Source organism: Borostomias antarcticus (genome assembly GCF_949987555.1).
Source record: "Borostomias antarcticus genome assembly, chromosome: 25".
Lineage (NCBI taxonomy): Eukaryota > Metazoa > Chordata > Actinopteri > Stomiiformes > Stomiidae > Borostomias > Borostomias antarcticus.
Window position 1 is genome coordinate 8,498,985 of NC_140258.1, and position 25,619 is coordinate 8,524,603.

The following is a 25,619-nucleotide window of genomic DNA, read 5'->3' on the forward strand; positions in this document are numbered from 1 at the left end:
TAAACTGTGTTATATATTATTGTAATTACAATGGGATCCCTTATTCTTTCCACTTATAATATGAATGGGTATCCATGTGTGCGTCAATGGGGTTTTGAGTAGTCTCAGAACCAAGATCATGAGGTCTTTGCAAGAACAGTGTGTCTTGTGTAACTTGTGATGTCGCAAGCCTCCTGCAAGATTTTCAGTTTTCCTCTGATAAAGAAGTTAAAATGTTAAAAGCTATACAATTCATATGCATTTTCTATGAATTCCTATTTGTGGCATTCACTCCTTACCCAAATGAAATGAAAACAGAAGGACTCTTGCTAGCTACTATAAAATGTGCTAGCTAAAAAGTGCTAGCTAGTTCGTTTTCTTGACAATGACTGATGATGTACTGTACATCCTGTAAACTACGCCTGAATTGTAAATTCCATAGATAGCGAGACATACAGTAAATGTGCCAGCGGTCTACCAAAAACACTGACTATAGGGCCAGCAGGTTTGCTTATAACTGAACACGGTGTCACTAGTGAAAGCGACAAACAATATATTGATTTTGTACATTTAAGCCGAGTAGCAGTAATTAGTAATAGCCTAGTACAAGTGGCTAATCAAAAGTTTAATGTCAAATCAGGTTAAATATATTTATTAATTTGTGAAAGTAATGTACAATACAAGCAAATACTTCATGACGTAAGTTTATATGACAACAGTATCAACACAACACAATCCCAGGACAGCATACAGTAGCCATACACACAAGTATGGTGATTGGTCCCTGTTCGTTTGGTCCCTGTTCATTTAGTCCCTGTTCATTTAGTCCCTGTTCATTTAGTCCCTGTTCATTTAGTCCCTGTTCATTTTTGCTGCAGTTTCACTAATCAGGAGAAAAACTCCCTAAATGCAGCCGAGCAACCAGCCGAGTCTAGACACTTTGAGTTTGTCTCACAGTTGTCTCATTAATGAAAAGTGCTTTATAATTAATTCTTTTGGGCAAGAGGACTGTCTCAATACTGTATATGATCAAGAAAATACTTGCGATCGACTGAAGACTGTCACTGAGATAGTAGGGAAGTAGTGAAGAAAAATCTACTGCATTGCTTAGAAACCCCCACAGAGGTGATGTTTTCTTGTCCTCCAGCATCAGTTCTTCCTGGTCAGGGACAGGAACTCCTCTCGGGTCTTGGGGTCCTCTTGGAACAGGCCGATCATGGCGCTGGTCACAGTCTGGCTGTTCATCTTCTGAACGCCTCTCATCATCATGCACATATGACTGAAATACACAAGTGAGGAGGTCAAGCGATCATCTTCCATCAAGGGCTCACACTGTAGCTGTACAGAAATATGTTTCCATCTGGTGTACTGTAATAGGAACCTACGCTGCCTCAATCACCACTGCCACTCCTGCTGGTTCCAAGGCCTCTGAGATGGCAGTGGCAATCTGCTTAGTTAGACGCTCCTGAACTGTAAAGTCAACAATTAAACAAAAACAAATGTAGATATATAACTGAAAGGAATCATTTCACATATGGGCACAAAAAGTTTTATGGAACATGGCGCAAGAGCAAACTCACCTTGAAGTCTTCTGCTGAAGATCTCAACAATTCTTGCCAACTTACTGAGACCGACCACTTTATTGTTTGGAATGTATCCTATGTGAACCTGATATAGTGAAAAAGCATACTTTTCAGTTCCAATAAAATGGATTGGTTATTGGCAGCCTATTTTCAAAAGACTTCATTCATGATCAAATATCACTATTTATTAACATTTGCCGTTTCATGCACTTTCAAAGTCATTGCATTCATGCAAGGTTTTGTGCTGAAGAATGTCTAATATTTATAAAAAATAAAATAAATATAGTTTTACTTTGCCAAAGAAGGGCACCAGGTGATGTTCACACAGGGAGAAGATTTCGATGTCCTTCACAATTACCATCTCATTGTGGTTCTCATCAAAGATGGCATCATTCAGGATGTCTGAGAGGAGAGATAAGGTATGTTGAACATGACTCATATAGTCTAATGTGGCCCAAGGGGGTCTATCTATTCCTGACAGCTTGAGTGTGTGAATAACTATTTTCTTTTAAGAAAATAATTAGTTTGTAGACTGAAATTTGACTGAAGCTCACTGATCTCAGATGGAATCTTGCTTCGCAGAAAGCAAACAGTATTAATGTTTACAATGATTTTGAAAGTGTACAGAATTAACGTTCACAGCAAAGCTGTGGTACATGTGAAAACTAGACTACTGCCTGATAATGAAAATGATAGATGTAACAGGCAAAAGTACACAGGCAAGACAGCGTGATTGAAACAAGCCAGATGCAACAGTAAACATGTTGTCCCCACCCATGATGCATGTTCCTTTATGGTAAAGGAGTAGAAATGTGACATTTTCTTCATGAAAATATATAAAACTATTTTAGTGTTAATTGATTTTACTAGTGCAGTACCTGTTCCAACAACTTCACACCCGACACTACACTTCCTTGGGTCCTGAGCAATATGCCTGACAAATTTCAATTTAATACAGTGTCTGGTTCTTGAGAAAATGGAAACAGACAAATATACAGAGACTCCTTCCGTTATAGTATGATAACACGTTAGCTTAGGTTAGCACAGAGAATCACCTCCCATTGATAGCCATTCAATTGAGACTGGGGGGACTAGGTGAACAGTAATGAACTGGTGGTTTATACCCGATGTGTTTCATTTCTCCTCTGAACCTTGTACCGATACTAAACTATGAGGATCCTAACATTTAAAAGAAACACCAAAAGAGCTAAACACCTCAAGCACTGAACTCTGGATTTAGAAAGTAGCGGGCTCCTGAGTAGACTATACTTTTACTGAGACACCAAGCATAGTTTTTAAGCAGTGCAGCCGCTTCTATACGTGACATTTTGTCCATCTGTCTGTGTGTCCATTCATAGCATGAGATTTAGACCAATCAGGAGTAGCCAATACCGTTGCATACCAGCAGAGGGCAGTAGAGGTGGCTCATAAACCAGCACCACTTACTTAACCACCTGGATGTGATTTTTCGTGACATGTGTGTCGGTAACATGAGATTTAGACCAATTAAAAGTAGCCAATACTGTTGCATAACAGCAGAGGGCAGTAGAGATTGCTCATAAACCTGCACCTCTTACTTCACCACCTGGGTGGCTTCTTTTTTTTTTAATGTACAAAACAAAATTTACTTGGCAATGGGAAAATGAATTGTGGCAAGCACCCCCAGGTGGTGGGCTCTGGTACGAACGAACGCACACACAGTCCCACACGCACTAATGTACACAGGTCAATCTAACGTCCCCCTCGATTTCATTGGGCGAGGGACAATAACCCATCTATTGACATAGCTTATTATATTGGCTAAATTGAATTGTTCTCACCTTGTACTGTCTCGTTGTAGCCTTTGGTAAAGTACTGCATAGCCCTGGCCGCGCGCAGTGGTGTGCGTAAAAGGCCCTCACGCTCGGTGTCCTGGCCCAGCTCTCTGAGGACGGTCCTGTAAGCCCCTTCAATGGCAGAGAGCGTTGACACCTTCCCTGACTCCTTGTGGGATTTCTCTGGTTTGCGCAGTTCTGCTTTCTTTGACTCAATGCGCATTTCACCAAAACCTTTGAGATATTCAGTGACAGTTTTTCCATTGCAGTCACCGTTGGTTTCTTTAGCCTTCTGGTACTCCATCTTACTGAAACGGAGTATATCTAAAGTCACTTCTTCTCAGTTGAGTGATGGAAAGATGTGCGAGCACGCTGCTGATATTTGCCGGAAAAATGAAATGGTTTTCACTGACAGACAGACTCTTGGCCTGGACTTATCTAAGGGCCCTATTTATGGGAGTAGGCTACCTTCCACCATTGACCATAGCCATAGCATATCAGCTCTAACCACGTTGTCACGCAGTTGGCCCGTGCCTAGTTTCTCAGGATAGAGTGACTTTTCCCTCAGTTCGCTCGCTAGAAAGGTTCCTAGGGAATGCGGCACCAATTGAGGCATAGGCTAATCACATATAATCGATTTTTAGAATACCTATCTCGAGAACTGAAAAAAATCGTTTTGTAACAGCTAATAACAAACATAGCCTACTGTATGTGTAACGGTAGTACTAGGTAGGTCTGCGTTGTGTTCTTACAGTTCGACCCATGTTAAGGGCTTGCCCAAGGCAGGATTCGAATTCACGCTCTTCCAGTTACGAGGCGGACACGCTGGCAGTTGCGCCAATAGGTACATCCCTCTTGGAGGGACTGTCAGCGCTCGTTTGAGGAGTGAGTTTAGGCTACTACTCACTACCTCGGACTCACTCCACAAGGGCTAATGAGGACTCACGATTCAGTTACACATGCACATGATACAAGTTCGACCATAACTAATACCTAGACTACATACATTATAGCTCTCTGTTAGCTCATACACCTTATTTTACCTGGCACAGATGAGGATTCCTGCACATTTAGCATTGCGTTATGTATGCTACTATATCTTCCCGTCCTCTTTCAGTTCATTCATGAAAGGATAAGGGTATTCCATAGTAACAGGCACAGCTCAACAGGCACCAAACGCTGGCAGCACATCACCCCCACCTCATCCACCTTCACTGGCTCCCCATCAAATCCCGCATCACCTACAAAACCCTCCTCATCACTTACAAGTCCCTCCATGCTCTGGCACCTCAGTACCTCACCGACCTCCTCCACCCCTACACTCAGTCACGGTCCCTGTGATCCTCAGACACCGGTCAGCTCTCCATCCCCCAAACCAGACTGCGGACCTTTGGGGACAGAGCTTTTAGCGTGGCATCTCCCACCCTCTGGAACTCCCTCCCTGTAGAACTCCGCAACGCCCCAACTCTGGACTGCTTCAAGAAACTTCTTAAAGGAATAGTAAAGGGAAAATGCATGTTTAGCCCTGTTTTAAGGTTACTTATGATCATATACAATGGTTCAGATCAAAACGTTGACAAAACTAGCACTTTTGAGAAAGTCTGATAATTGCTCTACCACCGTTTTGGTCATACAATGGATGTGGGTGGGCACCGTGAAAAATCATTAAAAAAATAACATGTTAAACTCTCAATTTCAAAGACAAGAAACTCACAGAGGTGTTAGTTGGCCTTCTGACATATAATTCGCCATAAAGTAAGGTTCTAGTTCATCTGGCAAGGCTTTTTTAAATATTTAGTATAGAACTATTTAGTCGCAGCACATACGTGTGTAAACTTCCACAAAGTAGGTAGCCTAGGAACATAAACAATAACAATAGCTACCGTAAGTAGTTCCGCTTCCTGAATCCCCTTTGCGGATTGATCTACACATCTACAATGGTCGCTTCAATACAAGTCAATGGATTTCATAAAATGATCAATAAAACCCTACAGGATTCATACTTTGCGGCGAATTTGATGTCAGAACACCAAAGGACACCAATTATCCCCTCGGTGAGCTTCTTATCTTTGAAATCGAGATTTTAACATGTTTTTGAATGATTTTTCAAGGTGCCCACCCACATCCATTGTATGACCTAAATGGTGGTAGGGCAATTATCAGACATTCTCAAAAGTGTTAGTTTTGTCAACGTTTTGATCTGAACCATTGTATATTATCATAAGTAACCTTAATACAGGGCTAAACATGAATTTTCCATTTACTACTCCTTTAAAACTCACCTGAACATGATGGACAATGCACTGTGCAATGAGTCTTTCCTAGTCACAAATACAATATGATATCTTCTCATCAGCACCAAAGGTTTGAGATCAGGATCAGTTCTGTGAGGGGGTGGGGGGGTAATGTGTGACCCTTCACTGAACTTTAAATGAGGTCTTGTAATGTGAACTTCCTCAACCTCTGATGTCCTCCTAGCCTGAAACAGTAACACATAATTTCTTTGTCTACTTAACCGAGAGTAAATCTACAAATCTAGGAACCATTTGTGGCTATGAATAATGGGGGCTTAATTCCACTGATTACAAAGGCTCTTGACATCATCTACAGTACTAATAGACCAAACCAATCAAACCGATCTACGTATGGCTCATCACCCATTATCCCCTACCTTTCTCATCTTTTATTTTTAACATGATTGGGCTGCAGGGTTTTCTCTCTTTCTCTCTCTATCTTTCTTTCTCTCTCCCTCTTTCTCTCTCTCTCTCTCTCTCTCTCTCTCTCTCTCTCTCTCTCTCTCTCTCTCTCTCTCTCTCTCACACACACACACACACACACCAATTTACCCAAATGAAAGACCAAAGGCCAGCAAGGGATCTCTGATAAACTGTATCATGTAAACACAGAATTTGTCCCGATGGGTTGCCTATGGCAGCATAGGTAGGATCGACAAAACTGATAGAAACATTACACTGAGACATAATGTACTCAGACACAATGTACTCAGACATGTATGGATGTGACTGATACACTCATAAACATAGACACATTACATACACTCAGACACTGCGGGATAGAAAAATTACATACACACTCATACCCACTCATGTGACATACACTCACAGGGATGTGTCATGCACTCATACACATACAGTCGATACAGGGATAGAAACATTACTCAAACACATAAGGATGTGACACCACTGGTCTGGAGGGCCCGGGGTCATACAGTACAGAAACATATACAATTTAAAGAGCGTGCAGGTCAAGACTGAAAGCTTGGCAGTCCCCACCAGGCAGACTGATCCTAACTCCAGTGAGTTAAGCAGGGTCTGATGTGGACGATCCTTATCAGAGAAGTCTCACCGTTTGTTCCAGTGTTCTGGTGCTGAATGTGTAACCTAGATCATCACGCATACCAAAGGGAAGTCCTGGATATTTTGGGCTAGAATTAGATGGCTATCCTGTAACAGAATCTCCTTGTATGTTTCTGCCAAGATTATCTTTTGTTTTGTAAAAATGTGAAAAATGTTTTTTTCTGGATTTAGAGTCAGGAGGGGGATTAACAAAGGTCTCCTCTTTGACGATGTGCATCTTGCCATAGCTGGGGTGGGGGCTAGTGGAAATCTTTTATCTCTACTGAGTGGATCACATGAGTGTCAGACTCTGATAGTATAATATACAGTGATCAAGCATGCCCCTCAGCTGTCTGGCTCCCAGCCAGGGCACATACTGAACTCAGCAACCCATCTTTAAGAACATAGAGAAATGTCGTTTTATATTGATGTCAGAAATATCATTATGATCAGTTTTAGTGGTAGTTATAGATTATATTAGGAATTATTTTTACCATTACTATTTTACCATTTACCATTTTCCAACCATTTACCATTTATCAATTAGTTAAACAGCAGCATAGATAACTTATCAATTGGATAAGTAAGATCCTTGTAATGCAGTTAAACTTGATATTTCCATTTGTTGACCCGTTAGTGTGAAGTCAGTTCATTATGGAGGAAAAAAAGGTAGGTTATTGTCCGCCACAAGTACTGTGCCCATAAACGGATTAGATAATCAGTGGGAGGAAATAAATGCCAATAAAGGTGTAATTACACTAGTACATCAACCACAATTTGCCATAAATATAAAATGTTATAATGCTAGTTCAAAATATGCTTGATGTCAGTATTCTTGTTGATTTTGAGGCCTACACCAATACGCCCACACCAGTAGAGGGCCTACTACTACCATATTATTGTATAGGCTACTTTAGGCCTATGTTCACTTAAATTATAGTCTATAAAAATACTGTCGGCTAATATAGCTTCACATATTATTACATGTTTTTGCTGTTATGAGCATATAATAAAAATGGCATTGAAGGTTTCTATTCTGGATGTAGAGTGTGATTTTAGGTGAGGACAGTTTTCACTGTTCATCATTCACAAGTAAGACAGCATGTAATTCAGAGTGGAGACAGAGTGTGCCAAGGTTGGCCTTCAGCTAAATGCCAAGAAAACATCCTCCCAGAACATTCATCTGGCGGACTTGTCGCCCTCAGAGATGAGACCGATGAGGGTGGTGTTGCCCATAAACTTCAGGGGCTTGACAGACTAGTGGTTGGAGGTGCAGCTGTTGGTGTACAGGGAGAAGAGTAGAGAGGAAAGAACACAGCCCTGGGGGGGAGCCTGTGCTGATGGTCCTGGACTCAGAGACGTGCTCGCCCAGTTTCACGTGTTGCTTCCTGTCAGACAGGAAGTCTGTGATCCACCTGCAGGTGGTGGTGGGCACGTGCAGCTGAGAGAGCACGCCCTCCAGAGTGGGTGGGAGGATGGTGTTGAAAGCAGTTTTGGGAAATAAAATTCTGGGTTCTAATGTACTTTTGTTTTAATCCCACAAGATGGCAACCTCCCCTCTTTTCCCGGGTTCTCTTGGGGCTGAGCACATGCACAGCAACCACAAACATGGGAACAAATCAAAGCCTGAACAAATTGGAGAGTAGGAAGCTCAACACAGCCTTCTTGTAGATCAGTAATACACAACTGAGCTATACCTCCAACTTATTACAGTTAATGGAGGGGGGCTTCCACCACAGAGAGGCTGACGTGCAAATCCAGTCTCTGTTGGCCGTCTTTGATTGAAAGCACTATGCACATCTACGGTACTAATGCAATGATAACCATTCATCTCATTCTGTATTTGCTAAGGATATTAAAAAGCAAAGATAAAATGACAAAATATGTGGACATGTGGCTGTTTGTAAAGATTGCAAATTTAAGTGAAAAAGTAACTAAACAGAACATCAGTGTACAAAACTTGTAATAAGGGATCTACTGTACTACAGTATATAAAATCCTTTAAAACAAGACATACTGCATAACGTTTTGACATTGTGTAACATTCAAACACCGGCCTCTACTTAAGGATGTGTACCACGTGAAAGATTGATACTGTTGTTACTGTTACAGTACACAAAGCAGGAATCAAAAAATATCTAATTATTCACTTACCCAGCACAGCGAGGCAACTGTATCTAAAAGCTTTCTTGTGACTATGTGAAGCCTATTGTACTGTTGTTCGCATGTGGAAACTTGTATTTCATTCAACTAGTTGACTTGATTATAGCATGATTATAGCATTGCATCTTACTTTCGATAACGGTTTTGAGAAGGTAACTGTATAACCTGGTGCCTTTTTCTTCTTTTTATTTATTTATCAGGAACAGTACACAACCACAGGGTAAAGGTTAGCTTAATGGCAAATTTTCAACTGTTGTTCCTGCAGCCATCATAAGCCAAGCTACAGTTTGTATCTGATCCTTCCTCTGGACACAAAATATCACACTGCCGTGTGCATCATCACACAAACAAACAATATACAAGTACAGGTACCTATAAATTCAAGTTTTGGTGGCGTTTGTGCGTGTTTGTCTGTTAGCACTAGCAGGATTAAGAACTACTGGACATATTTTCACAAAACCCTGTGGAATGGTATAGCATGGTCCAACTTAGAACCCAATACATTTTGGAGTGGATCAGAATCACGGGGCAGGTCCACAAGCCGCCCAAACACAGCTGGCCATTCATTGCCATTCATTTTTTGAACCAGGATTACGTAAAAACTACCAGACTGATTTTCATGTAACTCGGAGGAGGGGTGTAGCAGTGGGGCGGCTGTGGCTCAGTGGTAGAGCAGGTCCTCCAATGATCGTAGGGTCGGCGGTTCCAATCCCGCCTCCTCCTGTCCACATGTATGTAAGTGTCCTTGGGCAAGACACTGAACCCCAAATTGCTCCCAATGAGCAGGCTAGCACCTTGCAAGGCAGCTGCCACCATTGGTATGTGTGTGTGAATGAGAGGGCATTGGATAAAAGCGCTATATAAGTGCAGTCCATTTACCATACCCTACCTAAGTAAGTAAACTAAGTAGCCTTTTGAACCAACGGTTCTCGATCCTTGTGGCCCATAGGACAAGAGCCTATCTCCTGATTCCTTTGCGTGAGGCAGCTTGATGTACAAGTACACCCCCTGGACATGACGCTAGTATGTCGCAGGGACTTACCCTCAATCGAAGCTTTGATGCTGAGTGCCAAACAGGGAGGCATTGGTTACCATTTTTTAGAGTCTTTGGTATGACTGTGCCAGGGATCGAACCCCCAACCTCCCAATCTCAGGGCGGACACTCTAATGGGTCACTTAACAACCCATTAAATCCTGGAGCAGATCTAAATCACGGGGCGGGTCCACGAGCTTCCCAAACATGGCCGGGCTGGCCATTCACCTCCATTCGTTTTTTTTACTAGAATTACACAAAGACTACCCGAAAGCTTTTCATGAAATTCGCCAGAGGGGTGTAGCATGGACCACTTTAGAACCTGTTCAATTTTGGCATGCACAGAGCCACGAAATGCCTTCATGGGCAGAGGTCTGTGCTCTCTGAGCACAATTTCTAGTTTTATAATGCAGGGCTGATTGAATCACAGCCACATATGGAAGCAGATTGGATTGAAAGAGAAAGACAAGACACCATGTAATTGTTAGCTTGTCAAAGACAGTTGGCTCACACAGATTAATATGACCAGTGTCTCCTGGGGCTTTGCTGTGTGCATCACTTCCTTTGTTGAAGATATATGAATTATACCAGTGGTATTATATTCTGAAATGTAATGTGTATTGTGCTTAATAACTTTCTAACACTAACACTTCCTGTTCATATATGTCCAATATCTCATTGCCATGCTCTGACACAAACAGATGATATCAGCTGTGGGTGTGAGTAAGCTATGAATGCTCCACTGAGAGCTTTGATTGTAACCCTATGAGGATGTGGTGTGTGGGCTAGTTATACCCGAGAGGCCATAAGGGAATAGTTGGGTATATTCACCTTCTGCTTTGCTGATTGAGTTTCTCCATAGGTTTAAAATTGATATACAACATGTGGTTAGTGTGGCCTTTTATTTGACCTTTTATTTGCTCTTTAGTCACGTTTAGAAAGGAGATGCACTTGTGACTTCGGGTGAGTAGTACTACACTGACTACCTACTGTATGTTAAAATAAATTATTGTAGGCTAAGTCACTTGGGATAAAATAAGCATCTGCTAATGACTGTAGGGTAATGTAATAAGTCATTGTTGACCCAAAATAGTTGGCCTTGTCTTAGGCAAGAGCAATGGCCTCTGACCATGACATCTCCATCCCAACACCTTGCATAGACCACACATGATTGCAGACACTTCATGGCACTTTATATCTTAAAACCTAACAAGCAATCACCTGCAGCCTTTCTAGGGATGGTGTGAATGCAGACCTTGTTTGGGTTTTGTTAGACATAACTTTCAATGAGTACCATATTGTTTAATTAAGAAGGGCCGTAAAAATAAAAAATAAAAAGGGTGCCATATGCTGCCTGGGCATCCATCATTGCATAAACCAGGCCAATGAGTGAGTCTTGACATAGATCAACTGAAAGCTCATCTCGGACAGCATCATTTTAACCTCTCCACGAAGTAGCCTAGCTGCCAACAGACCTTGGTTTTCTTCTCTACTGTCATTGGAGACATGTGGTGCCTATCATGCCCCTCTTGTCCAGGCTTTCCCTATCCGTATCCAACATCAGAAATTCGCCCCCGTCCTGCTTTCCCCATTGGACTTCAATGTTGCCACCACTACCCGCTTGCAATCCACCGAACGAACGCCTCTTCAATTCTTTTCTCGGCTTTGCTAAGCGACCGTCATATTGGCTGTCAGGAACAGGACCGACCACGGGCAGGGAGAAGTGTCGGCCATGCGAAAGAAATCTTTACTCTCGTTCTAGTGGTACTTTTAGGACTGTAACTTAAACGTATATGTTGTCGTTAGGGACTTGGAAAATGAGAAAGTTTCGGAATGATATTGAAAACCACCCGCATATTCGTCTGACACCGTGGACCGCAAGGGGGATATGTGCCTGACTTCTCTTCATAGCCATTTTTTGCAGACAAAGAAAGAGAGCTGTTCAGTAGCGGTTCCAAAAGACAAAAGGGTAAGCTGCTGTAAATACTTAGCACCATCAATTTATTATTAATTACATTCTAGTTTGCTACTTTATATGGCTATTTAGGAGTAAAGTACCACTGTCTTTGTAATTTAGTTTCAGGATAGCTAGCTGGCTAGCTCATACCTAACGTTAGCTAGCTGCCGCTAGTCAGCCACGGCTAGATTGCTATCCAGATAGATTACAATGCTACCACCAACTCAATGGGGCTGTTCGTTTACGACTCCATTGCAGCCCAACGGTGCACGGAGTTGTCACTGTTTCGAATGAGGAGTAGCGGAGTGACTGCTACGTCCTCGACTCGCAACCTAGATAAGCAAATGGGTGTAGCATTAACGTAAGTTAGCTAGTAAGGTGCGCGTAGTAAATAAGATCGCTATTTAGCAGATTAGAGATGGATAAATTAACTTAGCTAGCTTAAGTAAATGGCATACAAAATGACCGAGCTTTTGACTGTCCTGAATTAAGTTATTGCAAGAATCTGACATGGGATTAATCTCCACATGAATTAAAATGCTTTCAAGAGGTGCATCATAAAATATTTTATATAACATTAACATGTCAAATCTGAGCGGGCAGCTCTGGACACCGCTGGCCTCATGATAGTCCATCGCCCATATGAACCAAAACGCGTGAACCTGATGTAGCCTAGCCTGCAAGCTAACGTTAGATTCAGAGCCGATTTCTCACTAACTAGCTATATTTTCACAGTGTTTAAATCGAATCAAGTTATTATTTAATATACATAGACACTATCATAGCTGGCTAAACCTTTTGTTCTCCGATAGATCCGACAGATCTTCGCTCTCCGGCCATGATGTAATGCTAGCGAGACTAGCTAGCTAACTATGCTACTAGCTAGCTGGACTATGTCCAGTGCAGTGGGAGTTAGCTAACGCTAGCATGGGCTAACTATGCATGCAGCCTGACCGAGGAGGATAAGGCCTTCGAATCATATCACTAGGCCTGTTCTACATCAGTTTAAATAGCCCTTGTAGACGGGCTCGTATATTGGCGTGTGATATTAAAGGTCTTACAAACGAGTACTGGTCGAACATATTTAGCAAAGAGTTGTCTGACCAAAGTGTTGTCAGATGAATGTGTGAATGGATGGCCCGTCACATGCACATGCCTGCTATGTGTCACATTGTAATTCGCATTTGTAAACTTCTATTATGCATTTATTACTTTGATCCTGATTAATGTATTATGGGCTATCATTCATTAAACAGGCCAGAACCTCATTAAACAGGCTATAACCTTAACTGGTTTACCACAGACGGGTATATTGTTCATCCTTACCGCCGTAGATAACTAATTCCCAGTCTTAAAGTTAGGCTGTATAATGTTGAGACGTGTCTGCAATATTTTCCTGGTCTCCCACTGTCTCACTGCTTTAATGTGGTGACTTATAAGTTGCATGATCACAAGTCTATTAACAAGTCTATGGTATCAGTTAGCCTACTAGTTCTGCTGATATGGTTCAAATGATGGACAAAAGCGTTTGCCTGATGGACATGACGAAAGACTCAGTTCCTTGGTGAAGGCCTTATGGCTCCCTGTCATCCCGCACACATCTTTCTAAAAGCGAAACACCATACACATCTCATTTAGCCCACTCTGGGCAGAGAGAAGTCTTCCTCCCTTAATCTTGTCCGCTCTCCAGCCCTCGCTTAGATCACTGGGGTCCCTAGAGGATGGGTGTGTGAGGCTGTTGAGGAGCAGAAGTAGCACAGTTCTGTTTCAAGGCAGGTCTCAAAATGGGCTGGGGAGGCATTGTTAGCCATGTAAGTCGTAGTGGTGAATCATTCTATTTGAGATTGCCGTTGCATTGCTCGTACTAAGCTGTACTGAGTGCAATTACTTCTAATGCTCCACTTTTACATCCATAGCTATAATTGGCAGTTTCAGCAGTTTAAAACTGAAAAGATAGTGGTTGTGGTATCAAGGCGTAGGTCTGTGTTGAATTTGTTGCTCTTGGCAGCAGTGTCTCTCTCTCTTTCTCTCCCCTGCACTACAGCCTGTACCTTGTCTTGTTAGCTGTGCATTGAGTGCACTGACATTCAAGGCAGAGATGTGCATATTCTAGGGGGCGGCCTCTATGCCAGCCTCTCATCTGCTGTATTATTTTGGGTGCCGCTTTTGGAGTGTTCACCGAGTCCCTTTGATGCCTAATCAGAATGAAGCCATGCTAATGAGGACACAGGATGGGGGTAGATTAGCTAACTGACCCCACAGCGCTTGCTGGCAGTGCTTGTTATTTCACCCTGGTCCATTCCTTCAGAGCAGGACATAGTTGGAGAGCTACAAGACGGCCCAACTCACACAGGCCTGGTAGGTTGAAGAGGTTCCTACCTACCTAGATACTGACAACTTTGTATTTGATAGCAATGCTCTTTAGAAATGTAGGCTATGCATTTTAATGTAGGCAGTAGGCACTAAGTAGTTGTATTCTTGATTCCTCACTTTGCTGCCCCAATGTTAGAATTTGTAGACACATTTTCTTATCCCCTATTTACAACATGGACCACATGTTGTGTGTTATAAGAGTTATTCTTGGGCACAATTTAACGAATTGGACAGCTAGCCCTCTTCTCCCCCTTTTCTTGTAAACTGGAGCTTTTCTTTTGTTTGTTTTTTGTGGAGGTGATTAGCAAGCAGAAGGAGGATAAAACGCACCAACCCACATGGAAAAATACAGCCTCCCAAGATGGTCCTGATATGGCCTCATATTACAGTCCATCTACTGGAAAGACAAAAGGTGGTGCGTTTGTGAACATATGGAAAATGATAAGGCTTTAGCCTAGTTCTTCTCACACGTTTCTGTTGCCTAGTTTATATTGTGTTGGCCATACACTGCATTGTTTCAAAAGGGAGCAGGTGGACTGGACAGGTCTTTTATATCCCCCACTATGCTCATGTGAAAGGCCAGGCTGAGGTTGTGTTGAGTTTCTGTATAGATTAAAACCATTTACAAACACACAGAATAGTCACTCAAAATATGCGGCATAGGCTACTACACAGTCAAGTGTAGTACTCACTCACCGTGGAACTCATGGGGAACAGTAGGTTATGGGCCTGAATTTGGTCTTGCAAAATTGCTCAGATCGAAGCATAATACTGTGCTTTTGAAGTAGCCTATAATATTGATCCCCTAAAACATGATTTTGCTGCAGAGGTGCTAATCACACAAGTAAGGTTATGTAAGTAATTAAAAAATGTCATGGTATTACTTTATTTCCCCTTCAGAATATTCTTGTATTTTTTGCACTGATCTGGTTCCTGCAAATTCATCATACCTATCATTTTGAGGGTTGCACACATTAATAAATTATTTATCAACACTGTATTCAACATTGTATTCTTATTAAATATGTTATAAATCTGCAAACCCTATTCCAATATAACATCAGCTTACACATAAATGGATAAATGTTTAGTAGCTCATTAATTGCTCTGTTGTACACGGTACACTTGCTTAGCTATTCTGTTGCTCTTAGTCTGGATGGGTGTGGATGGTCTAACTTATCCTTGCTAGTGTCTACCTAAAAGTGTGATTGATAGAGGTGGTTGTGTCATAGATAAGATGATGGTTTTAATGTCCTTGGTGATTGGACCAGAAGAAAAGTCCCCAGTAGGTTGGAGGGTTGTGTTGCTGGCCATGAAGGTGGGATTGCTTACAGGCATTGATGATCAATTGTCTTGTCTTGCTGTATACATTTTCAGTCTCCAGCACACACATGGAAAATGATACACAATACCTTCCGCAGCGTTCTATTGACTTAGTTCACAATTACAAACTGAGAAGACCGATCTGCTGCCAATGGGGCTCCAGGGGGGTGGGAACACAGAGAGAGGGAACTCTTCCAAAAAACACAATGCACATACACAGGACACACACAGATGATGTAGTCTACTGTAGTGCATGATGTTATAGCGAGCTGTGTGTATGTGTATATCAGGACTCGATACTGCGACCAAAATGAACCCAAAAAAACAAAATATGCGACAGTTTGTTGAGTGTGCGCGAGTTAAAATTTCACGGGTTCACATTCGTGCGAGTGCATAATGCACTCCCGTCCAACCTGCACCCCCACCACCAGTGCGTGTAGCTTACTGACCATGAAAGTACTAGATTCACGAGACTATGAAAGTGCAAGCAGGTAGAGTGCACATCAAGCCCCCCCGTGAATACTGTCAGGCTACAACGCTGTTGATTGTTATCCATTTAGCTATGTGTTACAAAGATAGAGCGGTCTTTAGCGTATTATTTCAAAAGACAAAATGAGAGGTGAATCAACAAATGAGGATAGAGGGTCGATGATGAGAGTGCAGGTGAAGGTAGGGAGAGACCCACTGAGAAGAAGAAAAAGTAGACTACTACTTTAAACCACAATGGCTACCTAGGCCTACCTGGTACAAGGCCTACCTGTGGTCGCAGTATGAGGTGAATGCTATGCTGTACTGTAAGTAAAGCCCAAATCAGTATTCCGTAGATTTTTGCGCTGCGTGTGGTGAAAATGCCTGGCTCGCGCTCTATTCGCCTGTCCAGTGTGACAAAATGTGCTGGTGCGACCTACTGAAAAAGTTGGTTGGCTCGGTGCTACTACTCTAAAAATGAGTGTAGAGCCCATACAGTATGTGTGTGTGTGTGTGTGTGTGTGTGTATGAGTGTGTGTGTGTGTGTGTGTGTGCCACACGCTCCAAACGCAAGATCCATGCTCCAAATGCAAGATCCATGCAGGCACAAACTTGCCACTACAGTAGGGCTTCTGTACCGACTTCCCAGTGTCAGAAAGCTTTGTCTGAGTCGCAGGTCATGGGTCCTCCATCAGGATAATGACCCAAAACACACAGCTAAAAACACCCAAGAATGGCTAAGAGCAAAACATGGACTATTCTGAAGTGGCCTTCTATAAGCCCTGATCTAAATCCTATTGAACATCTGTGGAAGGAGCTGAAACATGCAGTCTGGAGAAGGCACCCTTCAAACCTGAGACAGCTGGAGCAGTTTGCTCATGGGGAGTGGGCCAAAATACCTGTTGACAGGCGCAGAAGTCTAATTGAGAGTTACAGAAATCGCTTGATTGCAGTAAATTGCCTCAAAAGGTTGTGCAACAAAATATTAAGTTAAGGGTACCATCATTTTTGTCCAGGCCAGTTTCATTAGTTTTTTTTTTCTGTTGAACCACAATTCAAAAGCAATTTAACTAATTTTCATTAGTTAATTTGCATTTCTTTTTTTAATTTATTATTACTTTTGTCAGTTTTAAGTTATTTCAGTGACCATTGTGGGTTTTTCTTTCTTTAATGGAAGGGTACCAACAATTTTGTCCACGTCTGTATTGTAATAAATAAATATATATATATATCACATAAGTATTCACTCCATTTGATATGACACTCAAAATTGAGCTCAGGTGCATCCTTTTTTACACTGGTCATCCTTGATCATCCTATTCAAAAAAGGGGACTAAAGGGTGTGTGCCAACTACTGAGGCATCACATTACTCAGCCTCCCAGGGAAAGTGTACTCTTAAGGTGCTGAAAAGGAAGGTCCGGCCGATAGTCGAACCACCGACCAGCTTTTCACTCTCGCAAAGATCTAGGAGGATGTCCAACCTGTCTACATGTGTTTTGTGGATTTGAAGAAGGCTTATGACCAGGTCCCTCGAGAGATATTGTGGAGGGTTCTGCAGGAGTATGGTATGAGGGGGTCCCTGCTCAGAGTAGTACAAGCTGTAATATTTATAGTAGTTTTTATATAGTTAGTAGTCATAGTAGTACTATCAGTAGTTGTATTACATTAGTAGTATCAGTAGTTTTTATAGTAGTTTATCTTTATAGTAATAGTTATAGTAGGCTGGTATTACCAGCAGGTGATACGTCCGGCTGCTGCAACTAGCCTACCTCACATTTTCTCCAGGAAATGTACTTTCTAGTTCTAATTGCTGTAGCAGAGCCAAGCAGCATTCTACAAAGACGCGGTTCAAGCTCAATCACTTATCCCCCATCTCATAGCAATAATCAAATATTTAAAACTCATGAAATCTTACATACTACAGCTTTAAGCTATGATGACCACCACTCATTACCTGACCTGTGTACAGTGATGACGCCCCTGGTCAAGAAGGAAGAGTCGAGTGGCAGCAGGTCTTGCTGGGGCTGGCCAGGATGTCATGAGTTGGTTTAGAGAGCCATTGCTACTGGGGGAGGAAAGGAGAGGTCTTGATAGCCTCAACTTAATCAGTCGTGTTCTTGTCTGCCTCTGCTTCTCTCCGCTCGGTAGATCCCCTCCGCTCGGCAGATCCCCTATCTCTTAAGACAATGATGTGCCACGGTGGGTGTAACTATTTATCCAACCCAGACTAATGTGGGGGCGGGGCAGCTTGTTCCAGAATTTGGAGGCAACAACGACAAAGGCTCAGTCCCCCCTGTGCTTTAGCCTAGATTTAGGGACGATGAGGAGCGACTGGTCAGCCGACCTGAGAGACCGTAGTGGGATGTATAGATGTAGGGTGTCAGTGAGATAGGGTGGGGCCAGACCATTCAAAGCTTTACAAGCAAACTATAAAATCTTAAAATTAATCCTAAACTGCACAGGAAGCCAATGGAGGGAGGCAAGAACAGGAGTAATGTGTTCTCGTTTACGTGTCCCTGTCAGTAGCCGGGCATTAGCATTTTTCACTAGCTGGAGACGTGACAGCGAGGCCTGGCCGAGACCAACATAAAGGGCATTGCAGTAATCGAGGTGGGTGGACACAAACTCTCAAAGTCACGAAAGGAAAGAAAAGACTTGACTTTAGAGAGTTGCTTCATATGTAAAAAGATGCACCTGACCAAAGCAATAATCTGTTTGTCCATTTAAATCTCACTGTCAGTTTTCACCCCCAGGTTGGTTACTATGGGCTTGACATATGACTCAAGGGGGCCAGGGTCTGGAGGTAGAGTACCAGAACCACTAGGACCAAACATAACCTCAGTTTTACTGTCATTACAGTTTAGAAAATTCAAGGCCAGCCATGCTTTGATGTCCCTGAGACATTCCAACATCGGTTTAAGAGAGTTAGGGTCATCACATTTTAAAGGCAAGGCAAGGCAAGGCAAGTTTATTTATATAGCACATTTCAGCCCCAGGGCAATTCAAGGTGCTTTACATGAGACATTAAAAGCATTAAAACAAAAAGCAAGACATAATAGACATTTAAAACAAAAGGCAGGACAAATTAAAAGCATTAAAACAAAAAGCAAGTCATTATAGACATTTAAACAAAAAGCAGGACAAATAGAATACAGGAATAAAAGTTACAGTGCAGTATACTGATAAACATAGCTCCTCTTAGAAAGCAGTGGCAAAAAGAAAAGTCTTCAGGCTTGAGGCAGGTATATTTGTGAGTCGTCTGCATAAAAATGGAACGAGATGCCATGTTTTTTTAATAATAGACCCTAGGGGGAACAGATGGAGTGTAAAAAGGAGGGGCCCCAGAATGGAACCTTGGGGTGCACCACATGGGAGGGACAAATTCATCACGCAAATGATGATGGAGATTCACCATGACTCACAGAAAAACTCCTCTCAGACAGATATGACCTGAACCACTCTAGAGCAGTACCTTCAATGCCCACATAATGCTCTAGGCGAGGGATGAGGATGGTCAACTGTGTCAAAAGCAGCTGTAAGGTACAAGAATGACAGAGTCCCCAGAGTCGGCAGCCAATTAAATATCATTAAACACTCTCAGAAGGGCGGACTCTGTACTGTGAAGAGCCCTAAAACCCGACTGGAATACCTCCAGAATGCAGTAAGTATCTAAAAAAGACTGCAGCTGCAAGGCTACCACTTTCTCAAAAAATTTTGAAATAAAAGGGAGCTTAGAGATGGGTCTGAAATGAGAAAAAACAGGTATCCAGACCAGGCTTTTCAGGATCATAAGAAGGAGGTGAAATACATGCTCTAATAGTTGCAATCTTGTCAACAAAAAAGTGTAAAAATGCTTCACAGGTTTCAGCAGGAACTTTAGTACAGCTGGATGGGGGGGGGGGTTAAGAGCAGAATTAAGAGTGCTAAATAGAACGCGGGGCTTATGACAATTATTTTCAATAATGTCGAGAGCAGAGAACTGAGCAGCAGACGAGGGCCTAAGCATGCGACAAATACGAGCCGGTACACCTTGTGGGCCAAGGCCTATATGACATGGAATACAGATCTCAAATAAAACAGGCATGTGATAAGAGAAAAAAGCATCACATATTTCGACATTAAAAACTGGCAAACCACATAAGACAAGATCAAGAGTATGTCCATGTTCTTGGGTGGGATGAGTCAGACTGCACAAGACTGAAAGCATCAATAAGATTTAAAAAGTCCCTTGCCAGCGGCTTTGTGGGACAACATACGTGAATGTTCATATCGCCCAGGATTAAAACACGGTCATACTTTGGCATTATATCAGCCAAGAGCTCAGAAAAGTCATTGATGAAGTTCCTGTTATATTTAGGTGGACGGTAGATCAGCGCGCACAGAACACGATGAGAGCGGCCAAGCTCGAACATGTTCATTTCAAAGCTAGAGAAGGAGGCAGACGAAAGTTGTCGACATTCAAAGCTGGTTTTATACACAGTCGCCACCCCTCCGCCTTGATCCGTGGTCCTTGGTGAGTTGAAATATGAACAGTCAGGCGGTAAAAGTTCAGAGAAAGAGCTTGACTCACCAGCACCCACCCATGTTTCAGTCATACATAAAAAGTCAAGTTCACGGGAGATGAAAAAATCCTTCAATATAAATGTCTTATTTGGTAGCGATCTAGCGTTTACCAGGGCTATCCAGGGAGGCATTAAGGCGCATGATACACGACAGATATACAGATACTTGTTCCAGCATGAGATGATTTGGATGGATTCTGTTTTAAGAACCAGTGTTGGGAACGGTATTTTGCATGGCTGAAGGAGATCTGCTACTGTAAGTCTGAAGACTTTAAAGGCTAAGGGCCCCCTACCCCTACAATCCTTGTTTAACCTCCGCATGGTGGATGAATAAGCTCCCTCAGTGAATGTGAGTGAGTGTGTGAGTGTTGGCTTTCTGCTTCCCTGTCGTGACAGGGAAGGTTCTTGGTCAGGCCCAGACTGGCTCTGCGATATAGTACATACCAGCACATCAGCTGGGAGCAGATCCCTGGGTTCATTTTTAGCCATGGCCTTGTGTCCCTGCACGTCTGCCTGGCAACTCTCTCCCTCTCTCTTTCTCTCTCTCTCTTTCTCTCTCTAATCTCTCTTTCTCTCTCTCTTTTATACATGCATTCTGTTGGCAATGATACCCCCCTTTTACTCTAATCTACATTCATCTAGAACTTGGTTCATCACAACGGCTGAAGAAAATGGAAGTGTGTAACCACCATGTGGATTTGTGTTTTGTATGTAGATTATAAGTCCGTACCATGGACTCTGTGGACTGTCTTCTTGACCAGTGGCTTAATCTGACACGTTGTGCGTCTCTCTCTGGCAGGTCTTGGCCTCCTATCCATGGAGAAAGTGGGCAAGATGTGGAGCAACCTGAGGAGCAGATGCCAAACACTCTTCCACAGCGATGGCGCGGGACCCAGCAGCGAGAGCGGCGTGGACAGTGTGCACTGTGTGGTGAGCCTCGGTCGGGGAGGCAGTCCAGGGGAGGCCCAGGCTTCCGGGGCCCTCAGCCCGTCGCGGAGCCTCTTGCCGCTCCCCCTGGTGTCCGCCGGCCGCCGTCAAAACTGCGTGTCGGACATCCCTCAGATCTTGGAGATCACTATAGACAAGGAGAACGAGGATGTAAGGGGGGTCCCTCTGGCCCGGAGAGACTCATACTCTCGCCACGCACCTTGGGGGGGCAAGAAAAAACACTCGTGTTCCACTAAGACCCAGAGCTCCCTGGAGACTGACCGGCGGTCGGGGCGCTCCCGGGGGGCGGGCGGCCGCAGGGAGCGACGCTACGGGGTGAGCTCCGTCCAGGAGATGGGCGACTCCGGGGGCGGGGGGCGTAGCCTGAGTGCTCGCTCCCTGCGCCAGCGGCTGAGCGACACGGTTGGCTTGTGCCTCCCCCTGCCCCCCCGCCGGCGCTCGCGTTCCTCCAAGACCCCCGTCGCCTCCAAGCGGAAGATCCACCTGACGGAGCTGATGCTGGAGACCTGCCCCTTCCCGCCGGGCTCCGACCTGGCCCACAAGTGGCACCTGATCAAGCAGCACACGGCACCCGTCAGCCCGCATTCCTCCACCGCGCTGCTGGACGCCTTCGACCCGGCCCACCCCTCCCCCGAGGACGAGGAGGAGCGCCTGCGCGAGCGGCGCCGGCTCAGCATCGAGGAGGGCGTGGACCCGCCGCCCAACGCCCAGATCCACACGCTGGAGGCCTCGGCGCAGGGCGCCTCCTCCCTGTACAAACTGGGACCAAAGATGGCCCCCTCCTGCGCGGCGGAGGCCTCCGGTGGGGAGGCGGCGCGGGGGGGCGGCGCCAGCGGCTCGGGGGGGGCCTCGGCGTCGGGGGCGCAGGCTGCGCCAGGCGGGCCGGTGGTGGCGGCAGCGTCCCAGGACTGCGACTCGGAGGAGGACTCCACCACCCTCTGCCTGCAGGCCCGGCGGCCCAAGCAGCGGCACGCCTCCGGCGAGGGCCACCCGGGCCGCGGCCAGCCGGGCCCCTGGAAGGTGCACACCCAGATCGACTACATCCACTGCCTGGTGCCGGACCTGCTGCGGATCACGGCGCTGCCCTGCTACTGGGGCGTGATGGACCGCTACGAGGCCGAGGCGCTGCTGGACGGCCGGCCCGAGGGCACCTTCCTGCTGCGCGACTCGGCCCAAGAGGACTACCTCTTCTCCGTCAGCTTCCGCCGCTACAACCGCTCGCTGCACGCCCGCATCGAGCAGTGGAACCACAACTTCAGCTTCGACGCCCACGACCCATGCGTGTTCCACTCGTCCACCGTCACGGGCCTGCTGGAGCACTACAAGGACCCCAGCGCCTGCATGTTCTTCGAGCCGCTGCTCACGGCGCCGCTCCACCGGACCTTCCCGTTCGGCCTGCAGCACCTGGCGCGCGCCGCCATCTGCCGCCAGACCACGTACGACGGCATCGGCGCCCTGCCGCTGCCGCCCGCTCTGCAGGACTTCCTCAAGGAGTATCACTACAAACAGAAAGTGCGTGTGCGCTGGCTGGAGAGGGAGCCACCGCTCAAGGTCAAATAGAGGCGGGGCCTCTTCCCCTGCGGCCTGCTCAGGCGCACGCTTGGGAGCGGGAGGGAGTCCGAAACTAAGAAACCTCCCAGCAGCCACCAGGAGAGGCCGTTACCGGCATTGGCTCTCCGTCAGGCATAGAGGAGGAGTTTAGGTGAAAATGAGCTATACAAGATTCATTCTAATCTCTTTATTGTTTTAGTTATTACTTACATCACACGGAATACATATGTATGATTATATTCAGTATAACGCTGTCTGGCAAGCACATGTTTTTAGTGTTGAACAGGTTTTTAAGGAAAGGGAGAGCAAACACAAGTCTCCACACTTGGTCTCCCTTTCTCTCTCGCTCACTGTCTCTCTCTCTCTCTGGTTCTTTGTGCTAAGTGTCTGCCTGATCCCACAGCATCCCCTTGCCTGTAGACCTGCCTGCATGCCCCCCATCCCCCACCCCCGGTGTCCACTCAGGCCCACAGAGTCAGCCATGTTGTACAGTCCACTCGTGAGCTCTGTTGCTCTCTTCTCTCTCTTACTTCACCAAGCACCTAGAAGACCACTCTGAAAGGTTTGAGGTGTGGGGGAGTGAGATCGGAGACGGCCCTGGAGGGGTGTTGGGGCGGCGGTGTTGACGAAAGTAAAAGTGGACCTCAGTCAGGGGGCTTGGTCGATGGTTCAGTGTCGTACAAACGCCTACCTAGCCAACGCTATTTTTCATCGGATCAGTTTGAAATATGCATAACCAGCCATGGCTAAAGCGTGTTAGAGGAGAGGATAGCGGCTGGAGTCACATGGCAGGGATGGCACTGGGAGACCTACCTAGGTCTGAAGGAACGGTACTGACCGTCTGACCGTAGGCTAATTACTGTCCACCACCGACGACTGGGGCACTGGGGTACAGTTTTAAAAGGCCATGAATCATTTTACCCATACTTATTGTTGATGTGCTCACAGCGGTCTGTCAGTTGGTCCAAACTGACAGCAGGCACTTTAATTCTGTGCATGCAGTTGTGGAACCCTCTCCACACACACAAACACACACACAAACACGCACACACACGCTACACACACACACACACACACGCACACACACGCTACACACACACACACACGTCACACATGAACTCAGTCCACAGTACATGATGCTTCAAGTGTGTGATTAAGTTCCCTGGGTTATCTCTCACCGTCTGTTTTTTTATGGACCTACTTTATGGTGTCTTGAGACTGTAACCCCCCCCCCCCCCTTCTCTCCCTCCAGTGCTAATCTTTCTCTGTGGCACCTTCTATGCAGCTCACTGTAAATGATTCATGACTATTGTCACCCAGTGACATCTAAGAAAAACTCCACACTGATCACTGTGTGCGTACCTGTCCGTTCGTGCGTGTGTGTGTGCATAGTCAGCACCCTCCATTGATGTTTCACACACCGTTATCTGAAAATCCTCCCCTCTTCCCTTAACTTGCGTAACAAAACCACCACTGTCCCTCCCTCCTTCCCTCCCTCCCTCCGAGTGATTTCTTATGTAGAGCTACTCTAACAGACTGCTAGCCATGTCCACAACGGGAAGCCTAGGCCAACATTGTGAAAGGTTGCAGGAACAAGTTGATGACAAAGAGTGACTGACATTGCTGTGCCTTTTAGAGAGCCCCCTGTTGTATCTGAGAAGGAAACGCATGTTTCTGTTCAGTCTTGAGCGTGGTGCATGAAATGTTCCAGCCCTCTGTACTCTGTAACTCTTTAAAGAGGATGAAGGATCAGGTGAAGAGCTCTGAGCTCACTCTCTAACATTAAAGGTGCACATTCAAATCCTAAAGACATCTGTTGGCGAGTTTGGCAGTGGTGCTATTTTCCCATCTGCATAGATTGATTTAGCTCGAAAATGGACATGGCTGTTAGTCGGTTTGTACTAGTAATCTCCTCCTTCACATAAAGTATGTCCAGTTGTCATGGTGCTTGTTAACTCTCTCAGAGATTATGGCCCGGTCCATTTTTTTCTCCAAATATCAATGTTATCAAGAACATTGATTACAGCTGCAGGTTGGCGGGCATTAATCTTCCCTACTGTCCAGGACATCATTTTGGGTTTTTTTCTGTTTGAACTAAGGGCGATGGACTGTGGACTGAGCTGCTGTGGTGAGGGGAGGCAGAGCCATGTCAGACACCTATAGACAACAAACACTCACATCTAGAAACTCTATGTAACACTTAACACAAGATAATGGAGGAACTTGCAAAGATAATGTGTACGAGAATCCTGTCTGAGAATAATGTATATTATTAATATAGCTCTAACTAATGTGATGTCCATGATGATGATGATGATGATGGTGATGAAACCCTGGTTTGGAAAGTCATAATCTCAAATCCTGTCCCTGATTTACAGAGATGTTTATTGTAACTACCCCACCATCAGTGTAAGCTTTGTGCGTGTGTGTATGGTGTGTTTGTTGAGGACAGGCTGTGTTCAGCTCTATGAGAGAGAGAATTATGAATGGAAATGTGCAATGCATATG

The 25,619-nt window shown here is 44.7% G+C and overlaps 2 protein-coding genes across 2 annotated transcripts; one reads left to right on the forward strand and one right to left on the reverse strand.

The window, feature by feature from the left end:
• Positions 1 to 1,128: 1,128 nt before the first annotated feature.
• On the reverse strand, positions 1,129 to 3,680 carry LOC311325773 (GTP cyclohydrolase 1-like; the record flags this gene model as incomplete). The annotated part of the gene is made up of 5 exons (XM_084458538.1): positions 1,129 to 1,258; positions 1,365 to 1,449; positions 1,560 to 1,647; positions 1,855 to 1,964; positions 3,383 to 3,680. 5 exons carry the CDS (start codon positions 3,678 to 3,680, stop codon positions 1,129 to 1,131), a joined length of 711 nt encoding a protein of 236 aa, XP_084314664.1.
• Positions 3,681 to 11,755: 8,075 nt separating this feature from the next.
• On the forward strand, positions 11,756 to 23,120 carry socs5b (suppressor of cytokine signaling 5b; the record flags this gene model as incomplete). The annotated part of the gene is made up of 2 exons (XM_084458597.1): positions 11,756 to 11,897; positions 21,412 to 23,120. The coding sequence occupies exon 2, from the start codon at positions 21,429 to 21,431 to the stop codon at positions 23,118 to 23,120; it is 1,692 nt and encodes a 563-aa protein (XP_084314723.1). The 5' UTR covers positions 11,756 to 11,897; positions 21,412 to 21,428.
• Between the last annotated feature and the right edge of the window lie 2,499 nt (positions 23,121 to 25,619).